Source organism: Chiroxiphia lanceolata, chromosome 2, assembly GCF_009829145.1.
Source record: "Chiroxiphia lanceolata isolate bChiLan1 chromosome 2, bChiLan1.pri, whole genome shotgun sequence".
Lineage (NCBI taxonomy): Eukaryota > Metazoa > Chordata > Aves > Passeriformes > Pipridae > Chiroxiphia > Chiroxiphia lanceolata.
This window is the reverse complement of record NC_045638.1, coordinates 32,084,748-32,112,712: the sequence shown is the minus strand read 5'-3', so window position 1 is coordinate 32,112,712 and position 27,965 is coordinate 32,084,748. Positions and strand designations below refer to the sequence as shown.

The 27,965-nt window shown below is 39.4% G+C and overlaps 1 protein-coding gene across 13 annotated transcripts in view; it reads right to left on the bottom strand.

Moving 5' to 3' along the window:
- INPP4A (inositol polyphosphate-4-phosphatase type I A) overlaps positions 1–27,965 on the bottom strand; it is a 124,222-nt gene that overhangs the window by 43,592 nt on the left and 52,665 nt on the right. For 12 of the 13 annotated variants that reach the window (XM_032679583.1, XM_032679577.1, XM_032679582.1 and 9 more), the window contains 6 exons: positions 6,782–6,842; positions 4,186–4,404; positions 3,316–3,360; positions 1,765–1,883; positions 1,534–1,650; positions 416–495 (listed from right to left, as the gene is read on the bottom strand). In XM_032679583.1, coding sequence (XP_032535474.1) covers positions 416–495; positions 1,534–1,650; positions 1,765–1,883; positions 3,316–3,360; positions 4,186–4,291 — 467 coding nt within the window. In that variant the 5' untranslated portion in view covers positions 4,292–4,404; positions 6,782–6,842. Of the gene's footprint in view, positions 1–415; positions 496–1,533; positions 1,651–1,764; positions 1,884–3,315; positions 3,361–4,185; positions 4,405–6,781; positions 6,843–27,470; positions 27,539–27,965 lie in introns of all 13 variants that reach the window. The other variant, XM_032679576.1, reaches the window with a different exon arrangement.

Below are 27,965 nucleotides of genomic sequence, written 5' to 3'. Positions count from 1 at the left end.
TTCTATTATTCTATGCTTTATCTAAGCCAAGGTATTCCAAACAATTAAGGTAACTATTTCAGTGGGTTTCATTCTTCCCATCAGAGGCTCTTTATACATCAGTACAGTTAAAAAAATATTCTGCCACTCTTCATGGAGTCAAACACTGAGGTGATAGAAGGAAATGCACAAACATTAAATTGGTCTTGACAATACTTTCTTGACTTGTAGAACCCATAGAACCAATATCTACCACTACTCACCACACTAGAAAGATCTTGTTCTGCATGTTTCAATTATTATGCAATATAAACTAGTTTTTCTGTAATAGTGGCCTGGAACTAAAAACCTAACCAAAGAAAAGGTTTTCATCACATCTTAGGCATGCTTTCAAGAATTAAGAATTAATTCCTAAATGGAGAAGAACATTACAAACCTTAGTGTTATGTGCAACCTGTGATACTTCTCCTGAAGAAGATCTTTTACAGTGAACGTCCCAGAACCCAATAAATACATCTGAAAGAAAAAGAGTACCAGAACCCTAATTATTTACCTTCACTATAAACAAAGGCTTTCTCCACAGCACTTAGGCCCAAAATAAAATTATTAGGTACAAAAGTCCAAGAAAAAGAGTAAGATTATATATGCTGACACAAAACTAATTAAAAACCCTTAAAACTTCATAAATTTGGTAATTAATAAAAATCCTTTTCATACTGGAGGACTTTAAGCGTTTTTCTTTCTATACGATATGAGCAGAGGCACTCTAATATATACAAGCTTAGGCCCAGCATTACAGCAACACTGAAAGTAATGACTGAACAGGGCTCAGACTGACTTGGTGAACATTTCACAGTCCCTCCCTGACCCAAACTCAGCTCCTCCTGATGAAACTACCTCCTCTGGAGGTATTCATTTTCCCCAGAGCCTCCCCATGAAGCACTGGACAGAGAGAGATAGCTCTGCTGTCCCTGGAGGCCACAGAAGAGCAGTCAGGTGGGGCCTGAAACAGTATTCTGAAAAGTCTGAGAATAAAGGGCCTCAGTTGCCCACAGAACCAAGTAGTAACATGGGAGTGCTGTCACTTAAACTTTTTTCAGTAAGGGAACAAATCTTAGCCCTGAACAAAATCACTAAAGTATCAGGGCAGGGTGATTTCTGGAATTTAGCAGCTCTGTTCAAGAGGATAGTTTCATAATGGCATTTTGGCATAGGCTAGAAGCCTCAGTTAGGGTTACTGGATCCTTTCCATTATCTAGATCAGTAAAGATGTCCACAACATAAGAGAACAAATGACAGGACCTTTTCAATTTAAATCCAAGGTTCCCAAACTCGATGCAGACAAGCCTTATTTGAGAAAACTGGCAATGCTCCCCACTTTGCCAAGTCCATCTCACAGTATTTGCTCCTCCTTTCCCTATCCATCTTGTTTTCTGTATGGTCAGTGCTGCTATCCCTTTGCTTTCTTCCACAAAAGTAACTAGTTTTACCTCCTTGCCTCTCATTTCCTTGCTCCACACTGACTGGGTAGGCAACAGAATAAAAAAAACTTACTGTTCCCTGAGATCTATCTTTGACATCGTAGACGGAGAGTTTGATTTGTGTCATTTGATTGATAAGAGAGTCTTGGAAAAAGGCAATGCTGCTTAGAAAGATAGGATTACTTGTTCCCTGTAATCATAAACAAAAAGCCAAAAATTAATGCAAGGTGGTATTTGTTAGGAAGAAATGCTTCCTGTGTTAGCTTCAATTTTAAATCTAATCCAGGAGTACCTCACCACTTACCTCAATAATTTCTGTCTGTGCATGCTTCGTCCAGAACGCCTGGGGCGGTGTAGTTACACTCACTGCTACAAAACTATTTGGTTTTCGATCTAGCGATGGAGTTAGCAGCTCACTGCAAGCTTTAGGTATGCAACAGACAAATAAGTTTAGATTCAGGATCCTTATCCTATTGCTGTAAGACTCTATATATTTATAAAAGCATTTCATATACCCTGAGCAGTGAAACAATGAAGGGTTTAAATACTCGTTCTACCACCACTCACCTTTGTGCATGCAAACAGTAAACGTGCAGTCTGATCAGTCTGGCTCCAAGCTCCAAGAGCTGCAACTTAAACTTGTTCTCTTCTAATCCCTGCCTATCCACCCTCCTGGCACAGCTCATTATAACCATGTCCATGCATAGGTTTTCCTCTGGAATCTCAGGAGTGTGGCTGCATTTGATTTGAAGTCACGCTCCATTAAGCCCATTACCAAATGGCATTTGCCCATGGAGAACAGACAGAAGCACCTGAACATTGATCAAGCAGCACTACTATGGGGAAAAGTAGCTCGTAATTGTAAATGTCAGCAATTTATTTCCTCTGAAATGTTACTGTGAGTTTAACTGCTGGGAAGGGATTATGGTGAGTAGGAAACGACTACCAAAAATTTCAATGAGTGACTCTACACAATTACATTACACTTCAGAGACAAAGTCTATCTAGCTAGATACTAGCACAAAAAGTGTGGTCCAACTCTGCTTCAGCTACATGCACGCAGTTAATTCTGAAATTTACCTAAATAGCTTTGCAGTTCTAGATATTTGCAATTTATTTGAAAATATTTAAAGTACCTTATTTAGCTCTGACAGTGCTTGTTAAGATTATTATTCATAACACAGTTACACACATCTGAGAAAATTTTCTAATTTTTCATTTCAAACATGCTGTAAGAGCATAACCTTCCAAATATAAGTCCACTATTAAGCCAAGAAAACCATGCTGCAGTTGAAAATGTGGACTGAATTTTCATGACAAAAATATTTTCCACTTATTCTTCAAGTAAGGTGAGTCAATGCACAAGCTTCTTGTCCAAATTTAACTATCTCAGAATTTAGGTCACTTCTGCATCTCACACTTGACAACAAAGACCACAGGAAAGAAGGTATGTGTCATAGCTGGTAATTCTCAGAAAACATTCTGCCCTAAAATGGTGTTTCCAGCAAATCTTCAGTTTGCTTGAAGACCTGAGCTGCTGATACACTGACAGTGGAGACAGTTTCACTGTATCTTCATATAAACAAAGTAAACATTCACATAGTAAACATTTAAAATTTTATAGGACAGATGTTTTAATTACAGACTTTTAAAAACATCACAAAATCAAACTGTTTGTTGCTTAACAAAAGATATTGTACTGGCAGCACAAAAACTGTACCACAACTCCATAAAAATCACAGTAAAGTTGCAAACCTTACTATATGAAAGGCACTTCAAAATCAACAATTAAAAACCAGCACACATGTTCAACAGCATGCATCAGCAAAATGAGCATAAAAATCAATAAGCCTACCTAAACTGAACTCTAAAATTGGTTCATCTGGGTCCTGAATGTTTCCTGTAAAGCAGAAAAATTAACACAAGATTAGCCAAACATCACTGTCACGTGAATTCTTTCCTGAAGTTGCAATCATACAGAGAAAGAAATTAAATTTTATAGAAAAAAAAAATTTAATCCAGTGAGCCATGAGTGGTATCTAAAATATTTATTCTGTAATCCTTGGTATCTAAAAACTACTTGGAAAACCTGGAATGATCTCAGTTTATAAAACATATTAAAATGTGTAAATTTATGTAACATTATATGCAATATGGGAATATTAAACATTTAATATCAGCAGAAAACAACAGGATTAAAGCCACTATTAACTCCAAGTTATTAAATCAGATACATCTCCTCTGTAGTAGTTACTAGGAAGAGGTCTGAAAGTATCTGTTTCTATCACTAATGAAAGAAAGCCTCTGAGGGTTACAATCCTAATTTACTAATCATAAAAGATGAGGGAGATAAGCCTCAGCTCCCTGAACTCTCTCGAAAATTTTATACAATGTCAAACAAGGAGGTTGCCAAGACTCTTCCTAGACCTTGACATTATTTTGTTATTTTCTCCCCACTGGTTATTTTTGACTGATAAACAAAACTGCACAAAATCTAGTTTAATTTCTCTTTTTAATCCCCTCTCCAATTTTAATGCTTTGTCTATTTTAAAAATGGTAAGTTCAAGATTTTAAAATTTCTTAGCATAATTCCTTTATCTCACTACCTCCACATAACCAAACACATCTGAATCTTCTAGCAATTAAAAGAAAAACCCCAACATTAGTACAAGGTAGATCCTGAAAGGAGCAACAACAGAGGAACAGCTGACACGAAGGTACCTACCTGTCAGAGACAGGCCGAGCATGTCAGAGGTGACATCAATGGTGGAGGCCCGTTGCACAGTGCGGGATTTTGCACCATGGCGGGGACTGTGTTCTCTCGCTGTCATTTTCTCATGAAGAATCTTTCTTTTCTCGCTGCTTGGCTTTACTGATGTTTGTCTCACAGAGTAGCAGAGTGCAGCAGGTTGTCTCCAATTGCTATTCCTCTAACATTACCACACTAAGCAACAGAGAGAGCAAAAACAAACACTAAAATTTTAGGCCACTATCAGCTACTGTTCTTTTCAACAGCAGCAAACCTATTGCCATAAGATCGCCTCAGGTCATTCAAATAAAATGCTCAAGGCAAATCCAATACACAGTAACTCCATTTGCATGAACTGTACATCTGTACATCTGTAACATTTTACAATAAATTGTTGAAAACTGTGCCACCTGCAAGAAAGGCTCTTCTGTCAGAGAATGGAGCTTGAGAGAGACTTGTAAACGAACCAGCTGCTCTTCTCCTTTGTCTAAGTTATTAAAGGATTCTTAATGAAGTTTCCTGGCTTTCATAATCCCTGGGGAGCACAAGTAAATTCGTCAGATGGGGCCTCTGCCTGCAGAGGAAGAACAAGGGATAAGGACAAAGGGACAATGGGTTGGCAGAGCACAGAACAAAAGGGCAGGAAATGTTGTTAGTGTCAGCACACTGTGTTGTTCTAGGCTCTACTGCCATGAGAAAGGGATAATGAAAACTGTAAATAAAACCTACTGGGCCAGAGAGAGGTTGAAATCCTGGGATGGTGGTGGAAAGAAAAAGCAAAAGGGGATGTTTGCTGACGTGGCACATGGCAGCATTGGTGCTTTACCCTATACTTTCTTGGTCTACAGACATCCATGACAGTTGTTCTTCCCTCACAATGCCTATGAAGTGAAACATTACAGTAGGAAAGAAACACAACCTACAGAAAAAATGGTTATGATTTTAAATGTGGTGTTTTCGGCTTGGCTGATAAATTTCAGTGTTCCTTCAATTAGCCACGTTAGCACTTCAGTCATGGAACATTTTTATTTGTTTCACAGTATTATGACAATCACCATTAATTTAGGAAGTGAGGAGTAAAATCTGATAAACCTGAAAGATAGTAATACAGTGACTAATACCTTCACAGCAGCCCCTCATTCATTTTACAAAGCATTTGAACCGTACTGCAAAATGAAAGAATATTTATCTTTTAGGTTGACAGACCTAACAATGAGCAAGATGTATTCTAATTAAATAAAGCACCTAGCTTATACTTGTGTTTTTAAAAGGCACTTCAAACCCGTCTGAAGACCTCCAAAAGAACATTTAACCTGCCTAACTTAAGTCTCTGAATTTAACTAGCCAGCATCTCCCTCTGGAGGACTCCAAAAGAATTTCCTTTTCTCCACAGGGAACTCTAACATCATCTTAACTAGCACTGCTTCACTGGGCATCTAAAATTCAAATGCAAGTTAAGCATTTAAGATAACTGAATTGAACACAATCCTAGACATCTATGTTAGCCTAGGAATGAGATTTTAAATGACCTCATTCCAGGAAGGAAGGAATATGGGCTGCGTCTACCAGACAGGCCAATCTGCTGCCACTCAGAACTGTCATAAGTCAATTCCAAATAGGAAAAAAAATGAATTCTTGAGTGAAACAAGAAGAAATTGAGAGCTCTGAACATCCCATCCCCAAAAGCTTTGAGACTCAGTGACAATGTATGAAACAACACTCTGCATTATAGTTATAATTTCTGCCAGTCAAAAATTAAAGCAGGCAGTTTACCACTTCATACAGAATCACAGAATAGTTGAGGTTGGATAAACTCTGGACAACATCTAATCCAACTCCCCTGCTCAAAAGCAGGGTCATCTAGAGGAAGTTGCTCGGGACTGCATCCAGTTGGTTTTGGACAAGAATGTACCTCTCTGGTCAGCCTGGTTATTCGGAGGTTGGATCATGCACAGTAAAAAAGCTTCTCTTATTTAACAACATTTAAGTGCTTCAGTGGCTAGTAAATCACCAGACTTTCTCAAATAGTATAGAATGTCCTAATATTTGGTCAAACAAAACTTCTATCAAAATTCTTTGCCAGTTTCCAAGTCTTTCCATTCTTCTGATTTTTTACCCTTCTTGTGGCAATGGGTTTTCCTTGGTTTGTTCTTTATATAATGAGATGTTTAACAGTCTGTAAGTCCATTACACGTAACTGCCTGAAGAAAGACCCACAAGATGTGCTTGCAGAGATTTAGACAGAATGCCACAGCCCCTTCCCTCCAAACCTACATATACCTTATTAGAGAGTAACTAACATGTTCACTTAGGTACAAGTCAGACAGCAGTTAGGTTAAAGAGTCCTGCTGTTTTTTTCAGCTACAATCTTTAGTTGCTGACATCTTTAAAAAGGGTCAATCCTTGAGCAGTTAAAATAGAGTCAGGTATTTAATTTGTTTTGAAGTTATTTCTATTTAAATATTATTGAGCTTAGTAATTTTTTAATGCTCTCTAACTATTCATTGAAGTTGCAATATTAATTTCTCACCTAATCATACATTTTCAATTTACTTACATGGATCATACTTACGGAAAGCTCTTTTCCTCACGTGTGCAGGAATTTTGTGTATCAACATCAGTTAAATCCACATCTAAAAAATCAACAAAATAATCAGCATTAATTATCAATCCTTTTATACTGCATAAATCACAACCAATGGGCAGGTACCATTCTCAGATTAACTGTAGATTTTACTTCTGATCACCAGAGCTCACAATAAAGTTTACTGAAAATAGAAAAACAGTATAATCCTCTACTGGACCTCACCCAGTACTAGTCATAGCAATAACCAGTTAGAGTAGGAATACAAAGAAATAAACTTATGTTGAAAAGGACTGACTTCAGGTCAGCATTTGGTGAGTGGGTAGAATAGCTGATGGTAACATATGTTAACATGTTTACTGAAAAGCTTGGGGCTATTAAGAAAAATGAATGTATACGATACGTTGAATATGAGACAGCATTTCTTACTATACTTGCTTTTCTACAGTTAAACTTTCAAAATTTTGTTGTTTGGAAGAGTTGTAATTGCCACTGTCAGGAGAAAAAAATCCTGTGTCGAAACACAGAAGTTCCAAAGATTAGGATGTAGGGATCTTTCTCCATTGGGTAAAATTACCATGCAAGGGAGGCTTCTATAAACAGCTGGCAACAAGCAAACAGGAAAAATGAATTATTTTTAAATTTACTACAGGTTAACTGAAGGTTTGAATTTGCTAGTGCTACCACCTCATTCAAGTACACTTGCATTAACAGCATATGTCTTTTAAGACATCCCATCTATGCCATACTAGAACAGAAGAGACAGGGAAGCCCAGTCTGAGCTTCTTGATTTAATTGCCAGCCCTATCAATTACCCCACACTGCTTAAGAACTTAGGTATGAGCTCTTACCACTTACAGAAAAGAATTTTATTTTACCTAAACTACAAAGGAGGCAGGTATCTGATCTCAGCTCACTGCCCAGGTTCTCTGCATAGTCAATGGTGAGACACAGGCACTTCCAGCGAATGAGTCACCATTTTCCAAGGTAGGAGGGATGAGTCACCTCATGAAGCTACCTCTCTTTCTCTAATTATAGAAAGAATTTAGATGACTAGATTAGGCCTGATGCTGCATCTGGGCAAACTGGATCCCTCCCACAGTTGTGCTTGCTCAGGCAGGGATGAGTTAGTTCCCTCTACTCACTGCATGGACTGACAGACACAAGCAACAGCTGCTCTGATCATTTGCTTGAATTACAACCCTTTTAACAACTGCAACTTTATAATCATGTTTTTGATAAAAATCAATGGAGATAGGACTCCTAACAAATTAAAGGCAGTATTAACACACCAGATAGTTTCCCAAGATGGTACCTTAATGGATAGTAATGAACTGGTGCCACTCCTGCAGCCAACAATCCCAAAGGTTGATGTAATTCATGTCCAGGCAAACTATCCTGAAGATGGGCACGATGCATCTACATGTAGCTTTTGACTTTCCCTTACTATTACTGCAGACAGTGGATGTTGGCAATATGTGCAGCTTTGCACTTCGTGAAGTTTTGCTGCAAGCTCAAGTTTCAAGAGCAACATCCGAAGCTGTTGTTGACCTCCAATACCAATAATGGCCATGTCCACAGTTCAGAAAAGGCTTTTGAACAAGGGTCCCTTCTGTTATGTGAATGTTTATTTGGTGCTCTATTAGCACAAAAACCCATGAGCAGAAGAAGAGCTCTTCATCAGATGCCACTTCCGCCCTGCTACCCTCAGTCCTGTCAGCTGGCTGTGGGAAGCAAATGCCACCCAGCTCAGCTGCATGGCCTCGTGTCCTGTAGGCTTGAAACCTGGAGACATTTGGTCTCACTCTTGACTGCTTGCAACATCTCGAGCAAAAACTATGATTATCTCTGCCCTAGAATAAACCCTGGATGATTAGCTTGTACAACTACAAGCTAATATTCTCCTTATCTCATCAATCGTTTTAGCAAAATGCTTTGGTCTGTTATCTTTTGGGAATAAAAACCCCAAACCTCTGCCAAACTACCCCTTGAAACAAACGTGTCAGGTGAGATCAAACTGTAAGATTTTTTCCCATTCACACATCAACAAGCAGGAGAAAGAGGATACTCCTGTTATTGACTGGCGTGCCAAAGCAGAAAATGCAACAGCAGTGGAAGGCTAAATGTTATTAATACATTGACATGAAGAAAATAATAGAGAAAAAGGGAGAGTTTGACAGTTTCTTTAATGCTTAATAAAAGAGGAAAGAAAAAAGGGGGATGTAATCCTACTAAACATTTACCATCATCTCCAAGAGGGAGTGAAAAAGTAGTTTCGGGGTACTTGCTGAACTGTAATTACTTTTACAACTCTCTTGACCCTCCAGACTGTAAAGTGCATTCCCTGAACCTTTCAAATTAGGGTTTCTCTTCCTGAAAAATCCATTTGGAAACATCAAGGACTCCTTCAGCCAACTGCATTCTTCAAATAACATCTTAATAAAAAGTTTCTCTGATTGAAAATATTTTAACAACACACAAAAAAAGTGAAAGTGAATACTGCCTGAAACAGCATTTTGGACATGCAGCATGGCCAGATTTTCAACTAACATCCTATTTACGGTAATCAATATGGACAAAATAATGGAAAGGATGAAATGCCAGACTATGGTAAGTTATGATTATGTTGCCTTTCATGTATCTCTAGTATAACTAGCATACAGGGAATTTTTATTATTTGTTTATTACCTCCAATGATAGAAAACCTTGGTAGTGAAACAAAATTTGCCATCTTGGCTCAAACTCAATTTTTCAGTAATTCCAGCAACCCACCTCTAACAGTTGTTTCAAAGAAGATGCAAGGATTTTATCAACCATGAAAGGATCTGAGGTGAGGGCCTGGATCAACCCTATCACTACTGGCTGCACAGGCAACCCAAGAGCAAAATATCAGCTCAAAGGACAGCAGTTTCCAGCAAAAGCCTGCTAAGACCAACTAAGATTAAGAGCTGTTTTTTGCACAGTCCGACATGCACTTTGCTCTTCTCTCTCCTTTAATGAGAGAGTGAATGTCCTGAATCTCGCACAGACCAAAACAGGAAAAATGAAGGCTGTGACACCTCGAGTCAGATCCTTCCAGCCAAACTTGTGGGGGCAGTAACACAGACTGTGTCTACTGCAGATCCATAGGTTGACAGTGTAACAGAGTTTCAGTCCACTCACTCCATGATCTAGGTCATCCCTCTTACTATGTCCATGGGAAGGCAAAAGAAAACAAGTGATGCCACCATTCAATATGAACCCTTGCCTCCCACTGACGTTACTTCCCCACCAAAAACATACTCAGCAGGTGCTAATTTGTCAGCTCCACAAAGAGGCCATATTTCCCCTCTCAGTCTGCTTCTTAAGTCCAGGTGTCCTTCACAAGCTGGTTTAACGTCCCGCTCTCCCACTCACCAGAATCTTGATTATCAAGGACAATGAAGTTTGGCCTGAAGAATCTGGTCACTCTCTGAAGCCCACCTGAGCATTCTGAGCAAGTAGGTAACCTCAGCAAGAACAGGGAAAAGTCTTTAACAAGAAAATGAAATCAACTACCACAAGATACAATGAATGTATTTGTGCAGTGTGGAAATTCCCAAATGCAACCTTTCAGCGATACTTAGATAAAAAGACATTTCTGCATCAGAAAGTAAGTTTCTTTCTCTTTGCTTTCCCATCCACAGATCCCACTTACTTACAGATAAATACGTAAGTCACAGAATTTTTTCTTGGTCCTTCCCCACTAGGAACTTCAGCAAACTCAATCTAACAACCTAATTTTACCTCTTCAATATATTTAAGTACTTTCTATAGAAAACTGCAATTTAGGCCACTTAATTCCTTGTGCAAATTAAGACTATTTGTCTGTATTCACAAATGAAATACAATTAGCATTCTTCTTAATTATTGCTTTAATTTCACTTGTCATCACAGTATTTCTATTTCTTCAGTACTTCTATGAGTACAAAAATACACACACCCAGGGGTGGAAGTGAACATTTGTAGCACACACGTCTGTTAACCAACAAGGAAAAAGCACAGCTCTGTTTCCCTTTTCAGAACAGCTTTTATCAAGTTGAACATGGCACAACGCCCTAGAAAACGATGAGTCTTGCTATAGAGCAGTTTGAAGTGCAACCCTCTCAGCCCCCTCTGTCATTTTACCAGCAGAAACAGCTTACAAACAGTCTTTACCCCAAACAAACAGTCTTTACCCTCTTCACAAGAAACATGCTGGGTACACTGTGGTGAAGTTTCCTATGCATGGGATGACTTCTCTCCTCATAACATGGGGTTCTTGCACTGCCTATACAAACATGGAAAAGCCTGTATTTCCTGTTGAGGAGTTTGGAGTGGAAACACATTTCCGAATTACAGTCTTTTGAACACTCTCCTAACACCTGACTCTTCTAAAGCAGTCTTTCATCACAACCATGAAGCTAACAATGCAGAAACAGCACCGCTCTAACTGGAAAAAACAAAGAGCTTAACCCTCACTCTAGAGGAGCTACTCCTGCTGCAGGAAAGGATGAGGTAGGGGAACAAAGGCAGGAAAAAACAAAAAACAAAAAACCCCCAAACCCAAACCCCAACAGTTTATGACTTGAAATAAAGATGAACAAGACACACAATGTTTGTTAAAGATTTCATACATACTGTTGATTACAGATGGATGGCAGCAAAATAATCTCCAACACACAGGCAATGTAAGGGGACCACAGACGTCACAGAGGGATAAAAGCACTGAAACTAGATCTGTAATCCGAAGTTTTGGTCAAGTTTGGATTACAACAAAAAGTCTAGGGAACTATCTGATTTATCTGCCAATAATACTCATCCACTTGACAGTAGCATCAATTAAGGCTAATGTATTCTGGTCAAAACAATCCAGGAATCACAGTGCTACTGTTAGCACTGTCCTCTATATGTGTGATGGGATCTGACAATCTGCCCTGAAACCACTGACCTTCACTCTTGCAACAGGACTGCACCTCAGGGTCACAGCTGAAACTTTACTTTCCTGACACTACACTTTCCCACATGGAAGAATGATCCATTAGGTCACATGCACTCCCCAAAAAAATTTCCCAAGCACTCTCTGTTTTCATATGGCATTGTTCTGACTTGCTGTAATTCCTACTCTTACTCTTTTAAATGTTTATATCAATTAAAAATATACAGTAGCATCTGAAGATGAGAAATTCTTTCTCTAGCATATGTGTTTTCAATAAGACATTCAACTGACTCAGGAATTGAAAGAGTGTGAAGTATTTAGAAACTTAAAAATAAATGTTACTGTGGGAGTAGTATTCCACAAAGGTTATTACTAAGATTTAGGCAGCATAGCAAAACTGGAGTTGTTTTATGCTACTAATGCAAATCTGCTGGTGCATATTTTTCCATCAACATTTGTTTTGTACTCCTGAACTGTGTTTTCTGCATGTTTTCTGATCCATATATCTTTTTGTTTTCTTATTGCATGCCTGGACTATGTCTAATGGCTATGATACTGGATGTCTTTTCAAACGAAGTAATTTTTTTCCCCAGATATCTGATTCCTTTGTGCTGCTTTTATTTCTTCTTCCTGGAACATAAAATTGTTTGTCTACCCTGACCTTTCTAAATCAATGGGAGAGAAGGTTGCTGCAGGCCAGGATCCTGACTGCACAGCTCTTTCCTACATTTATTTCTGGAGTCATGTAAACAAGTGGTGGGATGCTGGCAGTTTGAAAGCATAGGCATGTAACTCCAACCAGGCCAACAACAGCCTACACCTCCCACCACTGTTCAACGCCTTGGTGGGACAGCTGTCCCCATGAAAGAAATCTTTTTTAATGACAGTCCTACTCTGTGGGTTAATAGTAAGATCACCCTGTAAGATACAACGGAAGGGGTGTGCTGCTTCAGTGTCTGACCAATTTCTCAAAATATTTTCTGTGACAAGTTACAGGAGGCCTGTCACTAGTGGTGTCCCCCAAGGTTCAACAGGGGACTCAGTATTGTTTAACTTGGATGAAGGGGCAGGGGCTGCCTCAACATGTTCACTGATGACACAAAGCTGGGAGGAGCGGCTGATAGCCCAGAGGGTGTGCAGCCCTTCAGAAAGACCTTGACAGGCTGGAGAGAGGGGCAGAGGACTGCCTGAAATACAACAAAAGCCAGTGCAGACTCCTACACCTCGAGGGGAACAACCCCCAGCACCAGGACAGGCTGGGGGCTGACCTGCTGGAAACCCACTCTGTGGAGAAGGACCTGGGGATCCTCATGGACAACTAGCTGTTCATGAGCAAGCAATGTGCCCTTGGGGCCAAGAAGGCCAATGGTATCCTGGGGTGCATCAGGAAAAGCATTGCCAGCAGGTTGAGGGAGGTGATCCTGTCCCTCTACTCAGCCCTTTGAGGCCACATCTGAGCGGTGTGTCCAGTTCTGGGCTCCTCAGGACAAGGGAGACATGTAATGCTCCCTCCTGGAGCAGGCCTAGGAGGGCTATGAAGGTGATTAGGGGACTGGAGCATCTATCCTACGCGGAAAGGCTGAGGGAGCTGGGTCTGTTCAGCCTCAAGAAGAGACGACTGAGAGGGGACCTCATCAATGTCTATAAGAATCTGAAGGGAGGGTGTCAAGAGGAGGCAGCCAGGCTCTTCTCAGTGGTGCCAAGCAATAGGATGAGAGGCAACGGGCAGAAACTGACACACAGGAAGTTCCAACTGAGTAAGAGGAAAAACTTTACTGTGTGTGTGACTGTGCACTGGAACAGGTTTCCCAGAGATGATGTGGAGTCTTCCTCACTGGAGATATTCAAGAACCATCTGGATGCAATTCTGTGCCATGTGCGCTGGGATGGCCCTGCTTGAGCAGGGAGGCTGGACCAGAGGACCCACTGTGGTCCTTTCCAACCTGACCCATTCTGTGATTAACTTGTAGCAGCACTACTGAGACCCAACCATGTAGGAACCATCACATGTATTGACAACCATTGATGATTTTAAAACATACTGGAAAAATATTTGGAATATATTGAAACTGGCCATATTTGATTGCTGAATTTAAAAACCCTAAATCGGTAGCACAAAACTGGAATAAGTAAACATGACCTACAAAAAAAGAAATCACACCATAAGTTGCTTGCGAGTCTTTGAAGAGTCATAAGAGGAAATCAGACCAAATCTCACTGACATTTCTAGGAATTTGACTACAAATCACTGTGATCATTACATCTGTTGTAAGATCAGCAGTTTTTTATTAGAACACCATATTTCAAGAATTTGAAATTTGTGAAAAATCCCCTGAGGTTTCCCAGTTTTTACTATCAGCCTTACCAAAACACTTTGTTGAGGTGTGATTGAACAAAGGAGTTATTGTAGAAAATAAATGTCTTATAGTGGATATTATGTTAGCTCTGAGACAGAAAAGACAAAGATAAAATAAAGTTTGGTAAGAGTAATGAAAGGTATATTTCTACTGCTCTGACTGGTTTCATGTGTAAAATGAGCAAACATATGAACACCCATGGAAAACTAAAAATGTTGCAGGTACTTATGTAAAAGGCTCATGTCTCCTCACTTCAACACGCTACAGGTTAAAGCAGTCTGTTCAGATAGAGACGGTAGAAAGTACTTGTGTAGCTGCAGTATGTGTTATGCAACACTTCATTCTGCTACAACATTCTTTTCTTTTGTTCTCATCTAGTAACAGACCATAAATAATAAACATTTTAGTCCAGAATTCCAAGAATTCAAAGAATTCTTATAAGACTCCTATAGGGTATGGCCATGGATTTTCAAATAATTCTAACCACAATCTCTACTGGTTTATTTTCATCAACTAGTACTGATCAATCTTTAGAACTGATGTAGTTTAGTGGGCTTCAAAAGTTTGGGTTTTTTTAAATAAAAACTGCAGCAGGGATGATAGCAATGATTACAAAAAAGACATAAATGCTACACAAAGACAAAGGACATATATTTAGTGCTGAGTTCCTTGTAGCACTCAATGCTCAAAATACGAACTTAACTGTCAGAGTTTTGTCAATTCTCCAAGCACTAACATCCTCATAAAACTGGTGTGTTACTACAGGCCAAGTTTATCTGAACCTCACTTTTTTTAAAAGCAAATTCTGCATGGATACAGAAAAGTCTGAAAATGTGAAGGATGCATCCCAAAATAATTTCCTTTCTTAAAGTTCATGACTAACTCACTCTTATGACTGATATATTTGACTCTCAATTTTTGCATGCTAAGGCAAGCAACAGTGATACCAACTTTTGTTAATTCCTCTTGCCTCCCACCACACCTTATCAGAAATTCACAAGCATGCTGCCTACCTCAGTAGTCAAACCTCCACAGCAAGGCAGCAGAGATGATGTTTCTGCCCACAGCTACCTGTCTTGCTCTTCTGACTCGGATGACAACAGGTAGCTGCATTTCAGTCACACAGGTTTGCAGTCCATCATCTTATCAAAGCCACTTTCAGCAATAGGTTAAACTAAGGTATTGAACTGTATCTCACTGTGGGCACAGGTTCCTACATCCATTGTTTCTGCCAGAGAGGCAGTACCTACCGACAAAAGGGTGGGACCAAAAGCTGACTTTACAGACTGGGTCAGAACAAAAGTTTAATCAAGCCTAGAGTTCTCTCTGAGAGCCATCAGTGCTGGAGACTGAGACAAACAGCATAATGAGCAGTTCTGTGAGGCATCTCCATGTTTGCACTACCCAATTCAGATGACAAGCATCCTGAGAACTTTCTGAGCTGGGCATCACACCCAGACCTCCATATTTAAGGTCTGGGAGTAACACAACAGACAGTGTCTAGCCAGAGTCGCAGCTGGCCCTTGCAGCACTGTTACCCTGTAGCCCTGTAATACCACACTGCCATCACTGGTGACCAGCCACAAGCCCTGTAGAGAGGCTTGCGAACTCTGAGCACTTAAGCTTTTTAGGCTTGCTTTGTTTGAACTTTTGTTGACCTGCTTGCAACTTTGTTTTAGCCTGAAATTAAACTTGGTTTAGCTGGGACAACAACTTTTCCAACAGCAGGCATGTCTGTGGCTAATCTGTTTTCACTTTAATCTTTGCATGGTGCCATTATCATTTTACAACTCTTAACATGATGTGGAGTAGAAAATACAGGCCTGGTATCATAGCAGAGGCCTTCAGACATGGAGACATACAATGGAGTAGAAGCATGGGATAAAAAAGAGACAGGGTGCAGAGTTGGCACTTGGAGATACTGTGGCTATAGCTTACAGACTTAAAGCTGGACAAAACTGGTTTTAGGGTGATCAAGTATGTATATAAGGTATCACATATAGTAAATTTGACTGTAACATGGAGCTGCAGACTACTGAAGAAGAGCCAAGTTTAAAAGCTTTTTCAGAAAGCATAAAAACAACCCCAAATGGATCCTAGAGTGAAGAAGAAGAAACTATCAACGTGAACATAATATTCCCCAGATATTCAGATCCTTCAGTATCTGAAGTCTTTTGGATGCTGACAACTGCTGAAACACCTCTACATCCCTACTAGCAGAATGAAACTGCCTTATGATCCAGAGGAGGAGGAAAAGGGTGAGCATTACAGCATGATAAAGAGGTAGACCCTTTGCGTATTCAGTACATTTTACCACATTGTTATTTATTGAGACTTTCCCCTATACAGAAGCATTATTTCTTTACCAGTAATCATGAGATTGGGCCAAGAAATGATTCCTGGATTAGGCTTTAATGACTTTAATTATAGTAACAACAACTACTTCTTATTAGATGTAATGTGTGTTTCATCTTTGCACACAAAAAAGATTTTGAGTGTAAGGGCACAGATGTGGAATTTGGTGCCATTCTTCACTGTTTACATGTACCAGCAGATGCTGTTGTCCTGTTGTATGAGATAATTTTTTTCAACTGTTAGGAGCACTAATTTTACTGTTTCCAGCCTTTTCAGGTCCTGCAGACCTCATCTCTACAGCTTCATTTACAGAGGTTTTATAGACCAAAGATGTAAGAATGAGAGCTAGCCATAACATTGTCAGGACAGTTTATTATCACTGGGGTAATGTCCATGTTACAAGCACAATCTATTTGCTTCCACTGAAAAACATAACATGATTGTCTGCATGCTGTGAATCATAGACATCACTGTAATACAGCTTTGTTAAACTGCTTTTTAAAACAGCAAATGTCATAAAACTAAACTTTATAACTGTTAGAAGTGAAATAAGCTAGAACTGTGACAAAATTAAATGGACATTATTAAACTCTGTTATCAACAGTTTTCAATCTTTTCTCATTCGAAAACGCCTTGAAAATTTTCCATTCCAGTGGATGAACCCTTTGGTATAATTTAAAGTTACTGATCATAGGTTGCTTTCCTCAATCACTTCCCACCAACTTTATTTGCATAGTTCATGGACAATTTAAATCCACCAACTTAAACATTCTATGAACTAAACAGCTGTTTCCATCTGCTCAGAACTACACAAAATATTCACCTAACATTCTAAATTTTTCCATATTTGGTCTCAATTCAGAAGCAAATTTGTATTCGGAAAGTGTGAGCAAATGCTTTTCTCGGTATTTTCCAGTTCTGAAAAGGGAAAGTCTATCAATAACCTTTTTATGCAATTAAGAAAGAAAAAAAGAGAAAACAATATTTTTTCAACAAAGACGATAAAAACAAACTGTAACTAAAACTCTACAGAGGAAATAGTTCTTTATGAAGTATACAGTTACAAAAACCCAAAACATGCCATTGGCTAAACCAAATAAAAGTGAGTTAGAAAAAAATCAGTCTGGCATTACCTACGGGGAATGAAGCCAGGGACCACTGATTGAAATGCAGAAGAGTAACACTCGACCCAAGCCCAGCAGATCTTTTAATTCCGAAGTAAAAGCAGCGTCAAATCCCTATGAAAATCTCAGCTACTAAAGTATGATGCAGAAAAAGTGGTATTAGTATGCATTCAACAAGCACTTGGTTAATTCTTCCACTCTGAACATCTCTGTGGCTAAGTGTCTTAGGAGGGATGGCTCTGCAGTAAAACAGACCTAGATTTTACAGAGAACTCCACACAAAACAAGCTACCAAATCACATCCTTATCTTGGCTATGAAATTATCTGAGTGCCAGAGAACCTCAGGTATGTAGTCTCAGTGCACAATAAAGACTGCAAAAGCCACAAAAATCCTGTTCTTTATACTTCTTTTACACTCCACAAGTTTTTATGTGACCTGAGCCCCACAAGCAGTTTAGCTAATTTCAATGATTGGTACTGTAAAATCCAAGCTTATACATGGATGAGTGTTTTCAGAGATCCAGACTATAGAGTCAGGTAGAAGATGCAAAAGTTAACATGTTTATTAACACTTCCATTTTCAAAATATGACCACTACACAAGTAGACAATTTTGCTTGCAGTTAAACTGGCATAAAAGCAAATGTCATGAAACTGCAGGTCTATCTGCCTTTTACAACTGCAGACAAAATTACATGGCCTGGGAGTGGACAACCACAGCATCCAAATAACTTGTGTTAGAACACATTCTATTTTCATTCCCAGTGACACCCCCCAGGTCACTTGTGCATAAGTGAGAACAGAATTTGCAAACACATCCAAATGGTTTTCCTAACGTGTTCTGTCATATTATAAAAACACTCTTTAACCTGCCAAGATTACAACTCAGACTGCAGGATTCAACAGTGCAAAATACACTATGAATTTCTCCTTAGTTCTGGGAAAGCAGTGGCTATGTAGTAATTGCTGTGCCTGTTTTCCAGGCACTTTTACAACCAAAATCCTTTCGGCTTTCATGTTCAGATCTTCCTTTTTGATCACTATTATGGAAACTGATGTCAGGATAAAAGATATCTTATTCCTTTTGTGCTATATGACTCCAAAGCCAAAACATAAAATTACAATATGTCAGTGCCATCTCTGTAGTGATGGATGTAGCTGGACATAGAAGGGATCCTTCCTTCTGTGAGCCTCCTACTTAGTGTACTGATTTTGTCTAGTTTAATGAAAAATGTTTTGTAATGGATGCCAAGCACTTATTGGTAGTTACTGGTGCTCCTCGTAAAGGAAAAAAAGGACAGTTTTTAAACAAGACCCACAAGAGCAGCACTAGGTGACTGGAAAAGTTACAAGCTGCTTTAAGATTTGAAGAAAAATCATGAGATATTTTTTGTCTGCACTTGACTCTGCCCTTCACTGCATAGCAAGATATCCATCCAAGCTCTCCATTACAGACAAGCCCTCTGGAGCTCGACCAGGTGGAGTTCTCTGTAAAGCTGAATAAATATCAACAAATGCATATGGTAAAATATAATCAATTCAGACCACTCATTGTCAGTGCTCTGGGTATCTGTTTTTTCCATGGGTATCCATAACCACTGACCCCTCCAACCGACTTTTCCTCCCTTGAAAAATGAGTCCTCAAGAACTTCTTCTTTCCTTTTTTTCTCCTTCCATGTCAAATATTATCTGAAAGCATCACTCTCACAACTTTCCTTCCCAAAAAAATAAAAGACCCTGTGTGGAAGGGTTGACTTTACAACTATTACTTAACCCATCAAAGCAAATGGGTTAAGACATATAACCTATTGTTTGAGGACATAATGCACCAACAGGCACCACACAAAACAATGCTGATTTGTCATACTTTGAACCCAAAATAGAAAAGGCTTTTCTTCTTATAGTATATGGTTTTCAAAGCTGATTCATGGAGAAATATCAGGGAAATACACCAGAAAATATTACAGTTTGTAATTCTGAAAGTAAATGCTACTTTTCAAGGCATTGGTAAGAGCCACATGTGTCTGAAATGTTTACAGAAGACTTTTTTCCAGAATTTATCTTCAATAGCCATTCAAATATGCAAACTAGCTAAGAGCTCATCTGTTTGAGAGTGCATCAGTTGGCCTAGAATATTTTATATTACCTCCTACCTTATTGTTTAAAAATGTTTTAAATTCCCTTACTCTAATTTCTTTTTACCTAGTTCTTATTTCTACAGCCTATGAACTACAAAACAGTAATAAATAAAAGCAGTGATAACTTTTCTTGCACTAACAGTGCAAACCTCAAAATATATTGATATATTGATAAATAACTGCAATTCTGTGCCAAGATTAAACCTTTCCAGGGTGGCATGTGAAAATACTCATAGCTCTTCTGCTAAAATGTTAAAAAAAATATGTCAGAGAACCAAACTAAACTATTTCTATATATACACAATTAGAAAGCAAGAAATTCCTCTCCCAGTAACAGTGGATAGAAGGAGGCTTTTGCTGCAGAATATGGTATTAAGCCAAACAGAATGGACTCTGATTCTTTATCATCTTTTCTGTATTCCCATTATCAACAGATTATTACCATGACATTTCAATCACTAATTTGACATATTTTCAACTTGGTTTTTACCAGTTTTCCTTCATAAAGCTGTTACCTTATTTCTGTACGGAAGGTGTTAATTTTTTTCCTTTCCTTAAGGTTACCAGTTGTTCATAGTAGAACCACAGAATTCTGTATTAACTTGGGTTTAACTCCTATATTAGCTTTTATGCATTAAAAAACCCAAAACAGAATACATGGAGAGTCCCAGTTACTTAGGAAAGAAATCTGTTGAAAAATATTTCAGGAGTGTTTTTCTTCAAGAAAAAGTTTTCCCTCTCTCTAGACTGAAGAATAAAAATCTTTACTCTGCACCTCAAAACAAAATGAACAAAATGAATTCCTTTAAAAAAGGAAAATCAAAGGTAGCTCATGTTTGCACTTTGCCTCCCGCCACCCATATAAATCATAGCTGGTGCCTTAAGGGTTTAGCTTCTGAAATCTGGTCTTATTCATCTAGTGCTAACAGTCTTCACTAAGACTAAGGGACCTGTCACGTTTATTAAATGGAGTCTGGGTCACCTTATGGGATGACATTAACAAACATAAGAGTGCCAAGTGAATAACAAGAAAAACACCTAGAGATGGAGATTTACAAGTTTCTGGAACGAAAATTCCTAATGAAGCAGTGAAAAACCATAGAATCATTAGAAGAGGTTGGAAAAGATCACTCAGATCATCAAGTTCAACTGTTAACCCAGCACTGCCAAGTCCACCACTAAACCATATCCCCAGGTGCCACAGCTACACGTCTGTTAAATACCTCCAGGGATGGTGAACCAGCTACTTCTCTGGGCTGCCTGTTCCAGTGATTGACAACCCTTACGGTTAAGAAATTTTTACTAATCCAATCTGAACCTCCTCCGGCACAGCTTCGGGCCATTTCCTCTTGTCCTGTCACTAGTTGTCTGGGAGAAGAGGCCAACCCCCACCTCACTACAACCTCATTTCAGGTAGTTGTAGAGAGCAATAAGGTGCCCCCTGAGCCTCCTTTTCTCCAGAATAAACAGCCCCAGCTCCCTCAGTTGCTCCTCACAAGACTTGTGCTCCAGACCCTTCACCAGCTCCATTGCCCTTCTCTGGACATGCTCCAGCACCTCAATGTCTTTCTTGTAGTGAGGGGCCCAAAACTGAACACAGGATTCGAGGTGTAGCCTCACCAGTGCCAAGTACAGAGGGACAATCACTGCCCTGGCCCTGCTGGCCACACTACTGCTGATACAATCCATGATGCTGTTGGCCTTCTCAGCCACCTGGGCACACTGCTGGCTCATGTTCAGCTGCTATTGACCAGCAACCCCAGGTCCTTTCCCACTGGGCAGCTTTCCACCCACTCTTCCCCAACCCTTGCATTGGGGTTGTTGTGACCCAAGTGCAGGATCCAGCACTTGGCCTTGTTCAACCTCATACCACTGGCCTCAGTCCATCGATCCCACTATCCAGGACACTGTACCAAACCTGTAGATTTACACAGCTGGAGTTTCCTCCACACAAGTGTTTTTCTCTACATCTCCAATTTGAATGTTTGACAATATTTGTCTGCTGCCTGGGACAGCTCCAAAAATCACCTTATCACAAATCACAGCAGATTTTGACTAAAGGAAACTCTCCAAAGTGAACATGCACAACCACAGTGTAAATGCCTACATTTAGAAGCACTGGATCAATGTTCAAAAGTCCACTAAAAATAGCTTGGTGTTAAAAGCTGAGCAGCACTTTTTTATTCCTTTTCTTTGTTTGCTCATGTTAAAATGGGCAAAAAGTCAACAATAAAGTGCAATTTCAGACAGCTTATTTTTTAAATGCTTTCAAAGAGAGTAAGCTTTTATAAGGGCCTGGGCCACAATACATCTTTTAGACTATCTTTGTGTTCTAAACATTTCTGGAGGTAAAATTTAGACTGCATTAAGTGTTGGGGTTTTTTTAATATGGAAATGACAGAACAATCTTGAACATAAATATTCCCCAATGGATACATTCTTGTTTCAAAGCAAAATCAACATAAACAGATTTTAAGAAAAAATTAATGTTATTTCTGTCATGCTTGCCTACAAGCCCCCAAAATACCTTGGCTTAATTTATCTTTAGTTTTTATAGCATATATTTTATCCAAACAGAAAACATACCATTAAAATTATCACAACAGAATATGCAAGTAAGATGGAACAACCTTCTCTCTTGCACTGCACACAAGATAGAGTTCACTCAGATCCTATTTTATTGCGCAAAAATATTTAGTTTTCTAATACTGTTTAAGAATCTGCGTGAACAAACCATGAGGACAGTATTTGCCTTGACTAAAACATCACGCTATGAAAAGGTTAAGCAAGGTGCACAGTCTTGGATGGGATTCACTTCACTGAACTGTACAGGAGTTAAGCCAAAGAAGCAACTATATAGAATTGAGTAGGGAAGGATAGGAATCTTTAAAAAGGTAATTTTTTCTGACTTTCAAACAGCTATCTTAATAGACTATGAAACAGGATTAAATTTGCATTCCAACATCTCATGTTTAGTAATGATCTACAACAGTACATTGTGCTGACTTCATCCACCACCACCCCCCTCACCCCCACCCCATACACACACAAAGAATCAGGGAAGGAGAGGATTGCTGGAAATTTCTTTATTTCTTTTCTCCCCCAATAGGACTGTGAGACATCTTTTTCCTGAAATTTAGAGGTGGAAGCCCCTAAGACCTTATCGTCTTCTCCAAAAATGTCTTCAAGTGATGTTTTTCCAGTTTTTCTGAGCATCCTTATAAATGACAGCTATGCAGGACTGAGATACTCCAAGTGTAGTCTCTCAGGAACAGGCTTAGACAGATTTTCAAATTAAAACCCCAGTTTACTAGCCAGAAAAACGTGACTTGGAGCTAAATAAAACCCAGCAAACAGAAAAAGCGCCATACCTAAACTGGGACAGATTCTAAATCTAAGGCAGTTGACCATGACTAATAAAAAATAAACTTGAAAAAGCCCTCACACGTTTTCACGCTTATCTTCTCAGTCCTCCCCTCCTTGTCATCCCTCCTCGTGGACTGTCATTCAAAGCACTCTCTTTCCAACAGAACAACCCCCTGCCAAACTATTTACAATTTAGTCCATAAACAGTGTTTTTTTCTTTACTGTGGCAACTTTCCAAGTAAGGACTGTGAGATCATAATTTTTCACCACAGAACAATAACAACTTAGTACCACTATAGAATAATTAGTTAGGAAGTAAAAAAAAAAGAGAGCGAAGACATACTACTCTCTCCTGCTATTCTTCTCGGCACTTAAAAACCTCAGAAACGCAGGCCAAGCACTTATTAATAAACAAATAACTAGAGAACTAAACAGTGCTGCCAGAAGTACATTAAAAAGGTTTCTTGCTGTGGCATTTGCCTCCTGCTACTATATGAAGATTTCTGATAAAGATCAACCTGATCAATGTCTTAATAGTTGATAAAGCCACTCAGAACATCTCAGGATTTGCAACAAATCAGAAAGCACATTACTCACCCTTGCTCAAAGGACTCGGCTCCTTTTCAAACCTCGTGTTGGGACAAACCAGCACCTAGGCAAAGGGCAGCTCTTCACTAACAGGGTTACAAGTTTCAGCATTTGTCAAACTAAGGAGGTATCTGGGGCAAGGGCTGTCACTGACTCTAAGTGCAGCACCGATATTTGTCACTACGATATTTGCACTACAGGCACATCAGTGATCTACAACCACAATTTTTACTTCAGAGCAAGCTTTTCTCTGAGTGGTCATGAGTTGGCTGTCTAGCAGTCAGCTTCTAAATGTATCTTGTCACAGGTTGAACTTAACGCACCTTTGTCCATCCCTACACATTCAGTCAAAGCCTGATTTATCACACAGCTTTCCCTGTGCAACGCAGGGAAACACCAGGCCAATACAGCAGACAGCAAGTATCACACTCTACAGGAGTGATCAAAAAGCGCAAGCTGCCAAACAGCCCTAAGTGCACAAAATTCAAGTAATCATTGCCCTTCATAAATCTTTAAGCTCCTCCTTAACTGTATAACAAACATTTTCCTACTGACTACTGTCATACATTATGCAATTATCACTATGCATTCTGTGCTGGCTAAATATTTTATCCACATGCTAGGTGCACACACAAACTCCAGTCACTGAGAAGTGTCATATATTAAGTTCACATCATCTCTAAATCATACAACTGGACACTTCTATTTTGGTATCATAATCTTTGTACAATACCACACTATTACACATAAACCTTCATTAGTCCTCTGACGGGCTACAGACATCCTGCTTGTTAGCTATCACCTACCCAATAGCAGCCACATTTCAAAGCTCCCCATGACTTGAGCAGCATAGTTACAGCAATTACATTTCCCATTTTGCTAGTCTTCCTGACATATTCAACACAGCTGTTCCAGACTCCTCTTGTAACATCAGTCCTTTGATTATCCCTGCAGTTTCTCCTAGAATCACCTAGAATGGTTTGGGTTGGAAGGGACCTTAAAGACCATCTCATTCCAATCCCCCTGCCATGGGCAGGGAACATCTTCCACTAGCCCAGGTTGCTCAGAGCCCCCAACCTGGCCTTGAACACTTTCAGGGATAGGGCATCCACAACTTCTCTGGGCAACCTGTTCCAGCATCTCACCAACCTTACAGTAAAAAAAATTTCTTTCTCATACCTAATGTCAATCTTTTGGTTTTCTCTGACACTGTTACATACTGAGGTGAAGTTTCTTGGGTATCATAGGAAATGGTGCACACTTATTCCAGAGCAGGTCCCAGCCCAGAAGCTCCCAGCTGAGATGCCCTCCCTCAACCAGAAACACCTCTCTTGACACTTGCCTAGACCCTATCCATCATTTTTTCATGCTGGTGCCAAATTGACAGACTAGAGACAAACTTGAACCCACTCACCCTCACATAGGCCTTTCTCCTTCAATGTCTTCCATAGCTGAACTCCCTATTAATAGAAAAGTTGTTGTATTATTTCCAAAGCTGAGGAAGCACCAGTCAATTTCAGGCATTCAGCACTGATGCCAGAGTCAGGCACCCTGGCTCTTTTAACAGTCGAGACAGAAAGCAGGAGCTGGGTGCCTAATTAAAAATCTGCCTCTTTTCCAGTGATTACATAAGAGTTTAGACTGCTAATTTTGACACCAAGGTTAAACTCAGAAAGTGAATTCATGACAATGTGTGGCCTGACACTCTGCTGGGTTGAATTCCATCCCTTTAGTATTACCTAATGGTACGACTAATTGTATAGTCATCCATCTAAAACGACATACTGGAAATTAATGTCCTCCTCCCACCAGCAAGTTTCAATAGCCTCCTTTGAATGCAGCATGATATCAACTCCAGAAAAGAAACTCCTAAAACAAAAAAGCCTCAATAAAACTAAACAAGTCAACTCCCAAAGAATAATTCATTGCATATATCTACTTCTTGTTGTCTCTCCTGGGTCAGTTCTTTGTGTGCATTTCCAGTTCTTACACCAACCTAATTTTCTTCCACCTTGAACAGTAATTTTGATGCAGCACTATGTTAAATGGCTCAGTAGAATCCAGAGAGACCAGATCTAGCACACTTCTTTTTCTAGAAAACCTACTTTCTTATTAAAAAAAGATACTAGGTCAGTTTGACATGACCTATCTTAGTAAAATAGATCATGTTTCATCCTCCCTCCACTCAACTCCCATGTCTTTAATTATTCATTCCTACAAAAAATATTCTAAGGGTCAAATTCACAAGAAAGCCTAAAGTTCCCTAGATCACATTTTCCACATATCTAACAGTATCGAGTAATAAAAATCCTCTAAAAAATCTTAGTAACGGATCTATATTTTAGTTACACATAAAATAAAGGTACCTTTAAGAAATTTACAATTTGGGAACTCCCAACAGAGTAACTTAAAAGGTCACTCTGACAAGCCAGAAAGTCTGATTGATTTTAAAATATGAGAGATGTAAAAACTGGATACTTCTTCCCAGAAAACAAAAAGCTATGTGAAATGATGAGTAAAACACCCAAGACTTCCTGAAAGCTCCTGAGACACAAAACCCCACAAGATATAGATTGAGCCCTTGTATAACTTGATATGGGTTGGACTTGATGGTCTTGGAGGTCTTTTCCACTCTTTATGATCCTATGGGAAATCCTAGTGCAAATCTGAGATGTTTCTGGGATTCTGTTACACAAGTCTCTAAGAGTTGCAAAGTACTTTAAATTCCCATCATTCGGTACAATTTCTTATATTCATAAACTATTAAATATGTTCATTTAGACTTTCCTATTAGTTGGGTCACTCAAGCATGCTACATCTGGAAAAGTTTTTGTGAAAAGGCATGACTTTCTTGATAAAATCTGAAGGCTTTTAAAAGAATAAATACATTACTCATTTCAAGAAAACCGTTCAACAAGATGTAAGAACATTATTTTCTTTCCCACTCCCCTTCTTGTTTTAGCACTTTGGTACCTCTACCAGTTTGACATACACATGTAAAAAAAGCACACAAAACATTGCCTTAGTCTGCAATTTTAAGCTCTTTTTCTGACCCAAATTTGCATTTTTATCCCTTGAGGTGAAAGTAATCATCTTGTTAAAAGGTGATATTTGCATATGTTGCCTCCTTCAGACAAATCTGGGCCCGAATTTTAAGACCTACTTAGCGATTCATTCTTCAAACAGCGAAAGTGTGAGTTGTGCATCCTGCTGCTTTAGAAGCAGGTTTGTAGCTGTCTGCTACAATGTTCAAAAGCAAGTCCACGTTCAAAACAGGCAAGCAGTTAAGACTCCTTCTGAATATCAAGGCTAAAATCTTCTACTTGGGCTACGCCTAAATTAACACTTATGGGGCACCAACAGGAAGGGTGGAAATGGAAGAGCAGGCGCTGACCTCTTGTCTCTGGTGGCCAGTGGCAGGACCCAAGGGAATGGCATGAAGCTGTGTCGAGGAAGGTTTAGACTGGATATTAGGAAAAGGTTCCTCATCCAGAGGGTGGTCGGGCTGGAACAGGCTCCCCAAGGAAGTGGTCACAGCACCAAGCCTGACAGAGTTCAAGAAGTATTTGGACAACACAGTCTGGGACACATAGTGTGATTCTGGAGGTTGTTCCATGCAGGGCCAGGAGTTGGACTTGATGGTCCTTGTGGGTCCCATCCTACTCAGGAGATTTTATAATTCAGCAAATTCTGGTTCAGCAAGGCAACTCAGCTTAGGGGCAGTGCATCAGAATATGTGTAACTATAAGCTTCAGTTCTACAGAAGCAAGCAAAAAAGTTAAGATTTTTCCTGGTGTAGACTTCAAGACTGACCTGACTTTTTGGGAGACCTCCAATCACTGACAACTGCACCTGACTTCACCAAGGGTTGTGCTCAGTGTCTACAAAGGACTTTTATTGAGATGTCAGACTTCAGATTAAAGATATGTATTTGAAAATTTTCCCTGCCCTCCACAAAATTATGAAAAATCATGCACTAAAGCTAAAAATAACTAGGAGCCTTTTCTGCTATTTATTCTGCAGAGACTAGCATGATAGCAATGCCTCAGTTTGAGGCATACTACTCTGCAGATTTTTGTCTTTTATTACAGTGCTTCAAGCTATTGCAGTCCAACCAGCCTTGGAGACCATACAGATAGTTTGCAAGTGTTTGTACTGCACAGTCCAGACCTTTTGATGTGTGGAAGTCTGTATTTGAGGACCTACATGGTCACTTTATATCTTACCTTCCTAGCTATAAGAAAAACACCAATGGAAGTGGGAAAGCTTCCAAGAATGAAAGTTGCATGGTAGGCAGCCGATTTTGAG